The sequence below is a fragment of the Balaenoptera borealis genome, assembly GCF_965194805.1.
Source record: "Balaenoptera borealis genome assembly, chromosome: 4".
In the NCBI taxonomy this organism is placed as follows: domain Eukaryota; kingdom Metazoa; phylum Chordata; class Mammalia; order Artiodactyla; family Balaenopteridae; genus Balaenoptera; species Balaenoptera borealis.
Genome location: NC_138861.1, coordinates 7,434,242 through 7,448,569, shown reverse-complemented (window position 1 = coordinate 7,448,569; position 14,328 = coordinate 7,434,242). Strand labels below are relative to the sequence as shown.

General features: G+C 41.9%; 1 protein-coding gene across 1 annotated transcript; it reads left to right on the top strand.

Annotated features, from left to right (window-relative positions):
- Positions 1 to 6,088: 6,088 nt before the first annotated feature.
- On the top strand, positions 6,089 to 10,866 carry TKTL2 (transketolase like 2). The gene is given in 7 exon segments (XM_082391720.1): positions 6,089 to 6,286; positions 6,289 to 6,497; positions 6,499 to 6,558; positions 6,560 to 7,019; positions 7,022 to 7,095; positions 7,098 to 7,163; positions 7,165 to 10,866. Coding segments are annotated over 7 exon segments (1,605 nt in total). The 5' UTR covers positions 6,089 to 6,201; the 3' UTR covers positions 7,816 to 10,866.
- Positions 10,867 to 14,328: the final 3,462 nt, after the last annotated feature.

The following is a 14,328-nucleotide window of genomic DNA, read 5'->3' as shown; positions in this document are numbered from 1 at the left end:
AAGACAAGTGTTACCATTTGAACTGCTCCCCTCCCACCCCCAAAAGATGCCTTGGAGTCCTCACCCCTACCTCAGAGCGTGACCTTGTTTGGAGATAGTCTTTCCTGAAGTAGTCAAATTAAAAGGAGGTTGTTAAGGTGGGCCCTAACCCAAAATAACTGATGTCCTTCTAAAAAGGGGAGATTTGGATAGAGACATGCACAGAGGGGAAGGAGCCATAGGGAGAAGACAGCCATCTGCAAGCCAAGGAGAGAGGCCAGGCGTGGATCCTTTCCTCATGGTCCTCAGAAGGACAAGCCTGCTGACACCTCGATTTTGGACCTCCAGCCTCCCGGGCTGTGAGATCATCACTGTTGTTTTAGCTCCCACCCCCAAACCCCAGTGTGTGATCCTTTGTTACCGCAGACCTGCTGCTTTCTCCACTTCTTGTTCTCAATTTTGTCAGATAATTCTACTTACTTGCATTAAATTTAATGTTCAGAACTATATATATATATATATATATATATTTTTTTTTTTTTTTGGAGTAACAAATGAAATTTTGTTTATTACACACCAAGTTAAACTTACAGGAACTTAGAACATTTGGAAATTGATCTGAAAGAAAGAACGTAATAAATGGAACAGAAATAAATAAGTCCTAATGGAAACCATGACACTTAATTCTGGAAATGTAATTTTCCCTATTATAATTTGTGTTTATGATTCACGAATTGTCTTATAATTTTCTGCTACACTTTTGTACCATACGTGTAGCAAACAGAAAAGTTCCTAACTACAGCTCTGTGTACAGGGGAATTTTCTATCAACGTTTCTGTAGTCAGAGTTTCATTTGCCTTGCCCAGGATTCACAGGAGGACTGGGACGCCCAGAGTCATACTAGGACAGATTTTTATGGAGGTAATGAGACAAAGAACTCCCTAGTCTGACTTTGGCACCATTGCAAACCCTCGCCTTCCCCACGTTCATTTTATCTCTCCTAACACTATCAGAACAATTTTCCCAAACACTGCCATGATCAAGATGTTCAGATGATAAAACCCTTTCCACTGTACTTCACCCTCAACCCAAAAGCAAGAGAACAAAACAAAACTCAAAAACAACTCACTTGGCTCTATTTCAAGGCCTTTTCAAAATCTGGCTTCCTGCTTTCCCCTCACTGTTCTCAGCATGAATCTTCCCTTCCTGTCAGATTAGAAATTCTCTTTGGCTACTTTTGTAACTTGGCTCTTGACTTCCTATCAAGGTTACACTAACCAAAATCATACCCATTCTACAAAACCTAGGTTATCTGGAGAGTATATGCCCCATGGAAGGTATTATGGTTCAAAATATTTTAAAATGCTGTTCTGAGACTACGATAGGATAACTAGAATGAGACTTACCCTTTAGCCATAAACAACAACAAAACTAGAGACACTCTAGAAAGCAACAGTGTTCATACGTTGGAAAACAGGCAGGGCAGAACCGTGATCCCTAGAGAAGAAAAACAAACAAGGTAAGCCACATCATCTTCCTGGAGGCACTTTGCAGACAGCGCTGCAGGGAAGGCTGTCTTACACAGAGCACAGCAGAATTCTGGAGGTCTCTACGAGGCCAGGCAACGGGTAGCTTCCGGGCAGTAAATGAAACAGTTCCCAGAGCTCACAAAGCGCTGACTGACACAACTGAATCTTGACCGGCCAAGAGAAGAGGGTCCTTGCTGAACACCTGGGACCTTCATTGGAGACCCCAGGGAGGTTATGCTTTTGCAGTAACACCAGAGTGAAGCATACTTTATATCGGTCTTAACAAAATTTAAAAAATGTAAAGCACCAAGCTGTCTGCTAGAATGAAATCCAACACCCTTTAAAAGAATTTAATGAAATAAAATATAGCACCCCCAAACAATGTCCATCATTTAATTTTTAAATTACTAGCTATTTCAAAAAGCAGAATAGTGTAACTCACTGTCCGAAGAGAAAACAGGCAATAGGAGCAGATTTAGAAATAATGGACTTAGCAGAGAAGCACTTTATTTTTTTTCTCAGCTTTATTGAGGTATAATTGACCTATAATATTGTGTCAGTTTAAGGCATAAAATGTGATGATCTGATACACATTTATATTGCAAGATGGTTACCACAATAAGGTTAGTTAACACCGCCATCTCCTCACAGTTATAATTTGTGCGTGTGTGTTTGTGTGTGTGGTGAGAACATTTAAAATCTACTCTCCTAGCAACTTTCAAATATATAATATAGTATTTTGAACTGTAGTCACTATGCTGTACATTACATTCCCAGGACTTCTTCATCTGAGAAGCACTTTAAGAAGTAGGTCTTTAGAAGTAGGTCTTTACTGTCTACCTCTCTCCCCTACCAAAAAAAATAAGGACTCTATAAACTATGGAAAAAGTAGAACCATCAGTGATAGCATCTGCCATAAATTTCAAAAGCAATAATTCAAGAAAGTAGAGCACCTTTCTTCCCCCAAGAAACTTACTGCCCTACACAAGAATCTTACCCTCGCTCACTCCATACTTAGCCCACTAAACTAACCAAATTCAAATAAAGGAAGAAAAAGGATGAATTCATCATTTGCGTCTTTCATTGATAAAATTCCATTTTAACAAAACTCAACAGTTCAGATATCAGCGAAATGTCAGTGTTCCTAATCTATATATAACTCACTCTCAAACAGTGGAAATGTATATTTTCACAAATTGGTGTAGACCTCCTGAGTAATCAGTAGGGGTGTTTTGTTTCCTCAGAAACTGCACTTACCAATTCTTGCTATTTATATTTTTCCCTCCATAGCTATCTGTATTAGTGCTCTGGTTGGGTTTTATTTTCATTTGAAGTACACACAATAAATTTTTTTTTTGTACTATGAGAAAAAATTATAGTGAAAAATTTAAACAAAGGTAAAACAACATATTTATTTATTTACAACATGCCTTAAATCAGGGGTAAAAACTGGCAGCCTGAAGAAACGGCTTTTTCCCCCAACAAAATGTTCACAAATTTTTCAATTTTGAATGCCTTTAGGTGGGCTTGTATCCTCCAGTTTGTCACAGGCCCCTCCAATCCTCTTACATTATATCCTACATTCAGTTACGCATTTAACTCCCTACTCCAGAGGTACTTGAGTTTGCCAATCCCTACTTTAGGTGTATAAACCAAAATTAACAAATGAATAATTTCTTCCTGTTTGCAGAAAACTTCTGACTATCTTCCAAAATGAGTTCTAAAATGAGTAATGGACTTTTCTCCAAGACAATTAAATGTTTGCCATGTTGGCTTAAAAATTGGGGGCTGGCCTTTTGTCAGTAGTAGTCTCTTCTAAATGGAGAAAATAGAATGTGGTGTCATGTCTCTGATTTACTTGACCGTGTTCACAGCCACACTGGGTGATCTGCATTGTCAAATTATGCATACTTTATACTTATATGGTTACTTTCAACTGCATATTTGAAAATATATTTTAAAAGACTAAAATGCCTACAAGGAATATTAATAATTTATATATAAATTTCCATTCCTTTGTTTAAAAAATCTCAGAACACTTTAAAATATTTTACAGATAATTTACAAAACATTCTTTTTTTATGTAGTTAAAAAAGAAATCCACACGGTCTCACAGAACAACAGAGGGAAATTCACACTCACTATCTAGGGTATTAAATCTTCAAGACTACATTCTTTTCTTAAAAAAATTGATCGTTACTAATGTTAAGAACTTTCCGTTTAATACTTTGGGAAATAGTTGTGCAATACTTCAAACGAATGGAAGAATTTGGGAACTTTAAAAGAAATGTTAAGTACTTATTTCTCCCATTTTTTTCAGGTAAACACTGCCTCATAGACCATTTTTATACTATCACGTTTACCAATTGTTTGGGTTTATTAGAGCTCTCCTTAGCCAAAATAATAGTGAGTTACCTATGTTTATATTCACTGCCTTCCTGTCAGCCCCTAATAGTTTGCTATTATGATACTACGAATATTTTTTTCTTTAATTTCCATCTGTACTCCCAGTCCTAGTTTGGTATGTTTTTATTTTCTCTTCCTTTTTTAATCTAGTAAGCAAGCACTAATTCGTAAAGGGCATGCAGAGTAATACAAGATGACCTTCTAAGGATTCTTCCGACTCCAACATTCTTTCAGCAAGTCTTAAAATCTTGTCAGTGTCATACCATTATGGTTTATTCTAATATGTATTCTTAAATATAAAAACGGTAGAATTAATTTAAGTGGCAAATAATATTTAAATTTTTTTCTGAGATATAAGAGATATACAAAGAGTAGCAAGACCCCTGAGTTAGTTGTTTACAACCCAACTGAACATTGAGATTATCTGGGGAGTTTTAAAAATTACCGATGCCTAGATCCGTTACCCAGAAACTCTGATTTAATTGCTTTGGAGTGCAGCCTGGACATGAGACTTGTTTTTTTAACTCCTCAGATGATTCTAAAGTACTACCAACATTGAGAACCACTGGTGTAAGCCTATCTGCAGATGACTGATTCTTAACTTCGACTAAACATCAGAACTGTCAAACCATAATCAGTATCAAGGGTGCCAAGAACAAAGAGCTTTATTGAAGTCTTAGGAATTGCAATTCTGGAGACATAGACTGGGGTAAAACTGAAAGAGTGTGCAGGGAAGAGAAAGAGTCAGGGGCTTATAAAGACAAAAGCCACAAGGTTGTTAAAGTTGTCTGGCAAGAATTATGACTGACCCTCATGCAGGAAGGAGATATTTGTCCTTAAGTGATAGGCTATGAGAGTTACTTAGGGTAAGGGTCCAACAAGCATCTTAAGTTTCTGGAACGTTGGGCAGGTGTTCTGGATGCCTGTGTTAAGACAACCAGCGGCCAAAAGTTCGGAATCCATTCGGAATCACTTCTTCAGTGGCCTCCCGGCTCCATTTTGGAGAGTTCTCTTAGCAACACCATTTTATTTTCCGCCCAGAGAATCAAAAGGTGCATTAAAACTATAGCGTCCGAGACTTCTAGGCCCACAAATTAAAATTCGGCTTGCCTAAGGTGGAGTCCAGGCGTTTTTGCTTGTTTTTTGTGTCCAGTGTGATGATTTTAATGTGAAGTTAATAATTATTATTAACTTATTATTACTCAAGAGTCAAGCTGTTCAACACCGCAGAGTGGGAGAGGATATAGTACTGTCATTGTGTTTTTGTTTTTTTAGACAATAAGCTATAACCCTTGCCCGCTAGAAGTGTTCCATGGCACAAGTTTAGTTTTATAACTAAAGCAAGTAAATTCATTTTATTTAAAAGTTATTATTACTAACAGTATTTTAGGGTATACTTGGGAAACTGCAGTTCTAGATACGCCACCATTCAGCGGGTCTAGATTTGACCTTTCCTGCACCTTTTGGTACTTCTATCTGCAAGTCACAGACAGGATTTTCAGCTGCTCTGAAAAGTCTCGTTGACACAGAGCTGCCATATCGGTTAGACTTAAAGTGACTTTGGATAATTCCCATTAATGCTCGGCTACAGAACCGTGAAGATGTCTCGGACGTGGCTTCACGGGATGAAAAAAAAAGCATGACTTCAACAAACAGCTTCCCGTAACACACGGACAGAAGAATGCCCCCTTCTGAATTTATACCACGAGGAAGGGTATGAAGACATTTAATTACTTTTCATAATGTTGAACATGCCGGCGACAAAGTAGTAAAAACCCACTCACCGGAAGAAGAAGGCGGGGCAGGGCGAGAACCCAAGCCGGCTTGGCGAGCAGTTTCCGCAGGGAGGCGGGGCCGGCGCGCGCTGTCACCTGACGAAGCCACGGCAGCGGTCACGTGACGGCACTGCCCCGCTCGTTCCCCGGGAGGCGGGGCCAGGGCGCGCCGTTACGTGACGGGACCGCCGTAGCACCGCCCCTTTCGCGGCTCAGGAACCGGGGAAGACGCCAACGTGGCGGACGCCGCCCCGCCCCGCCCCGGAGGCGACCACCGTGCTGGTCCTGCAGGACTTGGCCAACCGCCTGCGCACCCATTCCGTCAGGGCCACCCCACGTCGTGCTGCAGCGCGGCCGACGTCGTGTCGGTGCTCTTCTTCCACGCGACGAGCTACAGACAGACAGAGCCGGAGCCCCCGGACAGCGACAGGTTCGTCCTCTCCAGGGGCCATGCGGCTCCACTGCTCGGTGCCGCCTGGGCGGAGGCGGGCGGCATCAGTGAACCCGACCTGATGAACTTGAGGACCATTCGCTGTGCCCCGGAGGGACATCCCACCCCCAGACTGTCGTCTGTCGACGTGGCGACAGGATCGCTGGGGCTGGGTTGGGCGCCGCGTGTGGAACGACTTACGCTGGCGAGTACTGGGCCAGAGCCCGCTACCGGGTGTTCTGCCTGTTGGGCGACGGCGAGGCCTCGCAGGGCTCTGGCCGGGAAGCTTCGGCCTTTGCTGCCCACTACAGTTTGGATAACCTCGTGGCAGTCTTCCCCGTGAACCGCTTGGGACACAGTGGCGTGCCACGCCCCGAAGCACCGCGCAGACATCTGTCGGCGTCGCCGCGGAGCCTGTGGGTGGAACACTCGGGTAGCGAGTGGATGGCCGGGACGTGGAGGCCTTGTGCCACGCGTTTTGCCAAGCGACTCGAGTGAAGAGCAAGCCCGCTGCCGTAGTTGCGAAGACCTTCCGGGGCCGGCGTATTCCAGACGTTGAGCATGCGGAGAACTGGCATGGAAAGCCGGTGCCGAAAGGAAGAGCAGATGAAGTCATCAGACGAACTGAGAGTCAGATACGGACCAACAGGAATCTCATAGCCCCTGTTGAAGGCTCACCTCCAGTCAGCGTCACAGATACAAAAATGACCTGCCTGCCTGATTATAAAGCGGGTGACAAGATAGCTACTCAGAAAGCATATAGTTTGGCTCTGGCTGAACTGGGCCATGCAGATGAAAGAGTCATTGTCCTGGGTGGTGACCCAAAGAACTCCATCTCTTCTGAGATATTCAAGAAAGAACACTCTGAGCGTCTTATTGAGTGTTTTACTGCGGAACAGAACTGGCCTGTGCTACACGTGGTCGAACCGTTGCTTTTGTTAGGACTTCAGCTGCCTTTTTTTTTTTTTTTTTTTTCCAGCTGCCTTTTTGAGCAGAGCATTTGATCAGATCCGGAAGGGAGCCATATCTCAAACCAGTATCAGTCTTAGTTAGTGGTTCCCACTGCGGGGTGTCCGTTGGTGAAGATGGCCCCTCCCAGATGGCCCTGGAAGATCTAGACGTGTCCCAAAGCATCCCCAGTTGCACGGTTTTCTATCCAGGTGACGCCGTCTCGACAGAGCATGCTGTTTGTCTGGCTGCCGACCCCAAAGGAAAGTGCTTCGTTCGGACCAGCCGGCCGGAAACTGCAGTCACCTATATACCACAAGAAAATTTTGAGATGGGACGGGCCACGGTCATCCGCCACAGTGTTAATGACAATGTCACAGTTATTGGAGCTGGAGTTACTCTGCCTGAAGCCTTAGCGGCTGCCGATGCCATTTCTCAACAGGGTATTTCTCTCTGTGTCATTGACCCGTTTACCATTAAACCCCTGGATGCTGCCACCATCATATCCAGTGCAAAAGCTACAGGCGGCCGGGTTGTCACGGTGGAGAATCGCTACCGAGAAGCTGGCATTGGAGAAGCCGTCTGTGCAGCCGTCTCTGGGGAGGCTGGCGTCCACGTTCATCAGCTGGCAGTGTCAGGAGTGCCTAAAAAAAGCGGGAAACCTAGTGAATTGCTGGATATGTTTGGAATCAGTGCTAGACACATCATAGCAGCTGTGAAATCCACTTTAATGAACTCAAATAGCTGATTTCTTAAAAAAAGTCAGTCTGTTCACATTGGTTTTAAAACACTGGTCTCATTTTATATTACATTCATGCTTGTTGTGACAAAGATATCATTTGTATCTATAGTGTTGGGCCTTTTTTTGTTTTTTAAACAAAGCCATTTAACACCTTTCTTCATTCGTAATTCAGAAATTCAAGTCAACTACCTTTCTCTTAAGCTGTGGCTATATATACAAATGTCACTCTCATTTTTGAATCATTAAAGCAAGTTATAATCGTTTAAGTAACAGAATAGTAAACAAAAGAACCACCTCATACAAAGTTTGCTGATAAGACTACAAATAATCGACCAGGTTGGGAATTAACATAGAGGTAACAGTTCTTTAAATGTGTGTAATTTCTTCGTATGTAAAGAAAATGTGAATTTCATTGTAGACGTCAGTAGCCTAGGTTTTGAAGCAAGTTGGAGCTTTTCACGTAATGGCATCCTACCTGCAGCTTCCTGGATAATGTTTGACTGCAGTTACCTGGGCATTTCCTTGGAAGTTTGCCTTCATCTCTCCTCTGCAGTTTAGAGGCTGAAGGACAGCAGTGAAAGCTCTTATGATGTACCGTGCTGTTTGCAGAGACTGTTCTGTAAAGAGATGAAAGCCTGACTAGTTCTAGTTTGCACACTACACTGTTTTGTGAGGTTTCAGAAATGTTTCATTTTCTCAGTGACCAAACCAGGTTGCTAACTTGATTATATTCATCTCCTAAGGAAACTAGGGTCAGTGAAATAAAGTATTTAAAAACCAATAGCTTTATTCAGTTTGTGCCACGTATGTGTGACTTGGTTTCTTTCTGATAAAGAAAAACCTTCTATCTAAACCGGAAGCAGAAAGAGTCATGTCCCCCAACAGTAATCCTGGGAAAAGGTCCGAGCTGGAGACAAATCACTGGAAAACAATGTGTGGGCTGAAGCAGGCCCCTTGCTTTTCGCTGTGAGTATGTAGATTATGTGGCTGGAATACAAGAACAAAGTACCAGTCAGGAAAATCAAACACGGACCCAAGGTTCAAAAGTAAGTTTAAAATTACTTTTTGTCAGGTAATTAGCTCCTTAGTTTTATTACCTTCACTAAGTGCCCTCATTAAGTTCTTTGGAGACATAACCAATTTGTCTCAGGGTCATTGTTCTAGAAGGTATTGCAGAGACCAAAAGTTGCCAAGTGGAGAATCAGAGAAGTTGGGGCCTGCTCAGGATGGTAGTAGTGATGTCTGTCCTTTTTCTCTGAGCTGGTTCTGGTTTCTCCTTTGGAAAATTGATCATGATAATTGCTCTGTTTATTTCCTAAGATTTAAAAATTATTTTGTAAAAATAAAAACAGTTGCTATAGGATTATTGTAGAAATTTAGAAAATACAAATGCACAAAAAAATTTACCTCATTTGTCTCACAGACACACAAAAAAAATCCATTTATAGCCTGTGATCTCTAACTGTAGATCTTCCAATATGGTCATTCCCATCTAGTAACATCAATCAAATATATCTGTGAGTGGGTTGCTATTGAATAACAGTTCTTCATCCTTAAAGTTTTCAAACCCTAGTATTGATTCAGGAACAGAGTAAAATAGATAAAATACCAGCACAAAATTACTTGTCCTAACTTGAGGGTGTATACTAGGAAAGGGCTTCAGCTTTATGGCTTGTAACTTGAATGTGGGGTGCAAGATGGTGTGTTTGCAATCAAACATGCATAAACACACCTTTAATAATGACAGCCGATCAGGGTTTGCTTTTTGTTTTTAATGACTAATGGAATCTCAGAGAGGAACAAAAATGTTTTTTGTAGGAGGGTGGGGAAGCCCTTAATCTCTCCTGTAAAGGTTCTGTTCTACGGGGCGTCAATCCGTGGCTATCAGGTGCAGAGAAAAGAAACAGGAGGTGAGACTTCTTACCTTGTGTCTACAATTCTTCAAGTAAGATGGAGTCAGATCCAGTTGTGTTGTATTGAATATTCTCTAGCTTTGAATCAGTCTGGAGATCTTGTAAGTGTCCATGGAAATCAGAGAGTCATCCTGACTGATGCTAATCCTTGACCACTAAAGCTTGTGAAGATGCAGTTTTGATTTGGATGAACACCTTGTCCCTGGGTTAACTCAGGTCTCCTATTCATTGTTTTGCCTAGAAGAATGTCATCTAGATTATCAAGAAAGCTTGATGACATTCCAGAGACAGCTATGACTACAACGGCTGCCTTGTTTATGGTTTTGCTAGCAAAGACCAGCAAGCAGTCATCGAGAGTATCGTTGGTCATTCAGATGGTGAATGGCTCTCAGGTTATTCCCTGATTTCTATGACTCTTAGAGATAGCAAAAGAAGAAATCAGGACATTAAACTTTTATTTTACTTTATCTAAATACATCAATGTCTCTCAAGCCACCTGGAAGGTCAATTGAGGGACCCATTTGGGAAAATAATTATTTTTAAAAAGTAAATTGTTCAATGTTTCTGATGTCTAAATTATGTAACAATAATGCACGGTATTGATAGAGATTTAACATCCCCAAGTTTACTGAACTCTGCAGGAATTACTACATACTCCAAGGCCGAATCGGGGGTGCGGGGGGGAGCCGATGAGAAGTATTGATCTATTTTGGTGGCCATTACTATGGTGATATGTAAGGGCGGTCCTGGGACATTGTTGTGATAGGAGTGTATTGTTCTTAGAAACTATCATCTCCTCCAACTTTCCCGATCCCTTCACTGATTGGGGTGGGGGAGAGTTTCCCTAAGAGAATTGCTTACAAGGTTTGGGGTTAATTCCCAGGAGGTATTTCCTTGCAAGACTGGGTGTTGGTTTAGACATGGGCTTGCTTCCCTGACCTTAGAGATGCAGGGATGGGGAAGAACAGGGGGTAGCAAACGCCAGAAGGCAAAATCCATTTGCCTTCTGTTTTTGTGTGACTGCAAGCGACGAATGACTTCACAGTTGTAAATGGTTGCAAAAAATTTTTAAAGAGTGGTATTTCATGACACGTGGAAATTGTATGAAATTCAAATGTCCATGAATAAAATTGTAACACAGCCATATTCCTTCGTTTACCTATTGTCTGTGGCGCCTTTGGAGCTACCTCGGCAGAATTGACATTAGTTGTTGACATCAGTCATAGTTGTGACACACTCTTTATGGTCTACAAAGCCAAAGGACTTACTCTCTGGATTCTTACAACTGAAGTTTGCAAATCCTGGGGTACAGCATTGGAGCCAGATGAGGGTGACCATATCCAGGTGGAGGGGATAAGGATGGCCTCTTAAGGTTCAGGCTTTACGGCCACCTCTATCTTTGACTATAAAGTGTTGGTAGGATTGGAGGTTGCAGGCTTGTCACAGGCCACCATGTTGAGGAGTAAAGAGGCACACGCATCAGAGCAGTTCTATGTGCTGCCTGCAATTTGGGAACAATAGGAAGGTGTGATCTCACCTAGAAAGGGACCACCAATGCTTAGAGTACCTACTTGCTGTTAAACCCAGGGTCTGTTGGCCCCAATGTTGCTGTGTTTATGTAGATAGGCTGAATTGGTAGTGGTTTTCAACCGAGAGGGGACAAGGATGTATGTGGAGAAACCATTGGGAAGTCGGATGGAGGAAAAGTGTAAGAGAAGAAACCTCCCTTTTATTCAACTCCCACTGAAGGAACTGGGGAGAAAGGGAGAGCTTAAGATTGTAGCTTTAAAGATGTGTAGCTAAATTTTAAAAATATAACAAAGCTGTGTTTTTTGGCCACCGTATGTAGCCTGTGGGATCTTAGTTCCCCCACCAGGGATCGAACTCGTGCCCCCTGTAGTGGAAGCTCAGACTCTGAACCACTGGACCACCAGGGAATTCCCTAATGAAGCTGTTTTAATAACTGAAAATGACTGAAAGTGCTATGAATTAGAGACAACACTAAAGATGCTTATATATAATGGAAAGAGAAAGAGGGACTTTTGAAAGAATACAGATGATGACAGCTAATGGAAAAATAAAACCATTTTGTGATAGTACACACAGAAATTGAGTCACATCAGTCAAACCAGTTATACTAAGAAGTAGAATATCATTCTCAATATTTTTATATAATATAAATTCAATATGACATTGAATTATTTTTATAAGCACATTGAATAAAAATGATTTATGATGAAATTAAAACAAAACTTTAGTTTTGTTTCCTTCTCTTCCTTTCAAATGTCTTCAGCATGGCTCTAAGTGGAAAGTAGGACAGATCCCCTGACTTTCCCGTCCATCCTTAGGTGATAGCCGACCCTAGGGTTATTTTAAATCATAAAAATCCAATCTGTATGGGGCAGGACAGGAATAAAGATACAGAGGTAGAGAATGGACTTGAGGACACGGGGAGGGGGAAGGGTAAGCTGGGACGAAGTAAAAGAGTAGCATTGACACATATACACTACCAAATGTAAAATAGATAGCTAGTGGGAAGCAGCCGCATAGCACAGGGGGATCAGCTTGGTGCTTTGTGACCACCTAGAGGGGTGGGATAGGGAGGGTGGGAGGGAGACACAAGAGGGAGGGGATATGGGGATATACGTATGCATATAGCTGATTCACTTTGTTATACAGCAGAAATTAACACAACATTATAATGCAATTATACTCCAATAAAGATGTTAAAAAAGAAAATCCAATCTGGACTCAGAGACTACAATATGTTCAGCTTAATTTATAAGCAATGCTTTAGTCTTCGTTAAAAGTGAGATTTTGCTTCACTTCACCCAAGGAAAGGGCTGCAATTGGCAGGGAAGGGTGCCCATCTGCAGGGAAGGATGGCTGGCCGCCTGGTTAGGTTTCCCTTCTCCCAGCCTCTCCAACTTGCAGCTAGAGTTTTAGACCAGAGAAGGGTGGGAGGAGAAGTAGCTCTTGTTTGACTGGAAGACTCTGTTTCCAGAGTTTGGAAGGTGGGTAAAAAGGATGCATCTCTGTGCCTGCAACTTTATTTCACTTGTGCAAGTATTTCTGAAATGTAGAGAACCGCGTCCCCGTGTCATACGCTGGAAGGGATACAGGTCGTTAGACCAAAATAGAACAAATACGTGTTTATTTGCACGAGGGCAAAAAGGCAGTCATGCAGTGTGCTGTAAGCTTGGCCAAGTCCCCACTCCACTGTCAGGCACTTTTACAAGCACCGTGGAGGGATGTTTGCTCCAAGCTGGGCCTTGGTAGGAGTAAAGCTCAAAATCAACAGCCAGCTTGGTGGGGTAACCTCCTACCAAGAACGAATGCTGATCTATCAGAAGATACGCTGCCAGGAGGACCATACTGTAAAGGACTAACTGGCAATCCCAACGGAGAGGTGACCAACCGTTTAGTTGGGTTGAAGGGCTCTGTGAAGTGGAAGACACAGAATCACATAGAGCTCTAGAGTTGGAGTTTTTTCCTCCAAAAGGCAGACTGCCGAGTTTTCCAGATTCTTACCTCTCATACCTTCAAAGGGAGAACAATGTGCATAAAATTTCTTGAACACAATATATTTCCCCAATGAAAAGCTATTTTAACAATCATCTGCTGATTAATAGATGAGTGTATTTCAAAAGCAGACTGAACACGTGGATGAAAATTAACTGACGCGCACATATACAGACCTGTATGTTCATGTATGTGTGTACATCACATTATTTATACCGCGTGTTTAAAAGAAAGTATCCATATGAATGATGAGTGCTACTATATTCTCATTTTACAGATGAAAAAGCTAAAATGCAGAGAGATTACGTGTTCATAACTTGCCCAAGTTCACATAACTAATGTGTCCTGGAGCCTGAAGTTAAAGTTATGTATCTCATATAATTCTCACAATAATCTTGAAATATGTGTATTATTATTATCCCCATTTCATGGATGACGAAACTTAGTCCCAGAAAGAAAAATGTTACTTGTCAATTTTTAAATACACAAGTTTCTAAACAAGTTGTTCCTAAATTAGATTCCATTATACTTCTTTATCTCATTTATATTTGATGTTTCCCCCAAATTATGTTTCTAATTCAAATAGATTTTTTTCTTCAGTATAAACACTAATTTTATAAAAATAAAACAAATAGCAATTGTGTGGTCCCATCTTAATCAGTGTGACCAGTTTCTGGGAGGGTAAGATGCAGAGGGAAGCAAACCCACGTTTATTCTGCCACCTGGGCCTGCGCTAAGCCAACGCCTGACTTTCCTCACTGTCAGGAGATGGGCCACCGTACATCTGAGAAATATTCATGTAAACGTCCCTCGGCACCCAGATGCTGCTAAACCGATGTCTCTCGTCTTTGTGTCCTTGGCCTTATAGGTTTGCCCCTTCAGGATGAGGTCTGCTGCTCTGCTCCTGGGGCACTACCAGAGCATTAAAGCTCCATTTATACACAGAAGGCTTAAAAGCAGGAATGGGAAAATTACCTTTGACCCAAGTTAGCTGTCTTCTGAAAATTACTAGGTAATCTATTCCTAGAACCCTAAAAGGTATATTTTTATTTCATCTTTTCGCCTACACTAAACACCCTTCCCT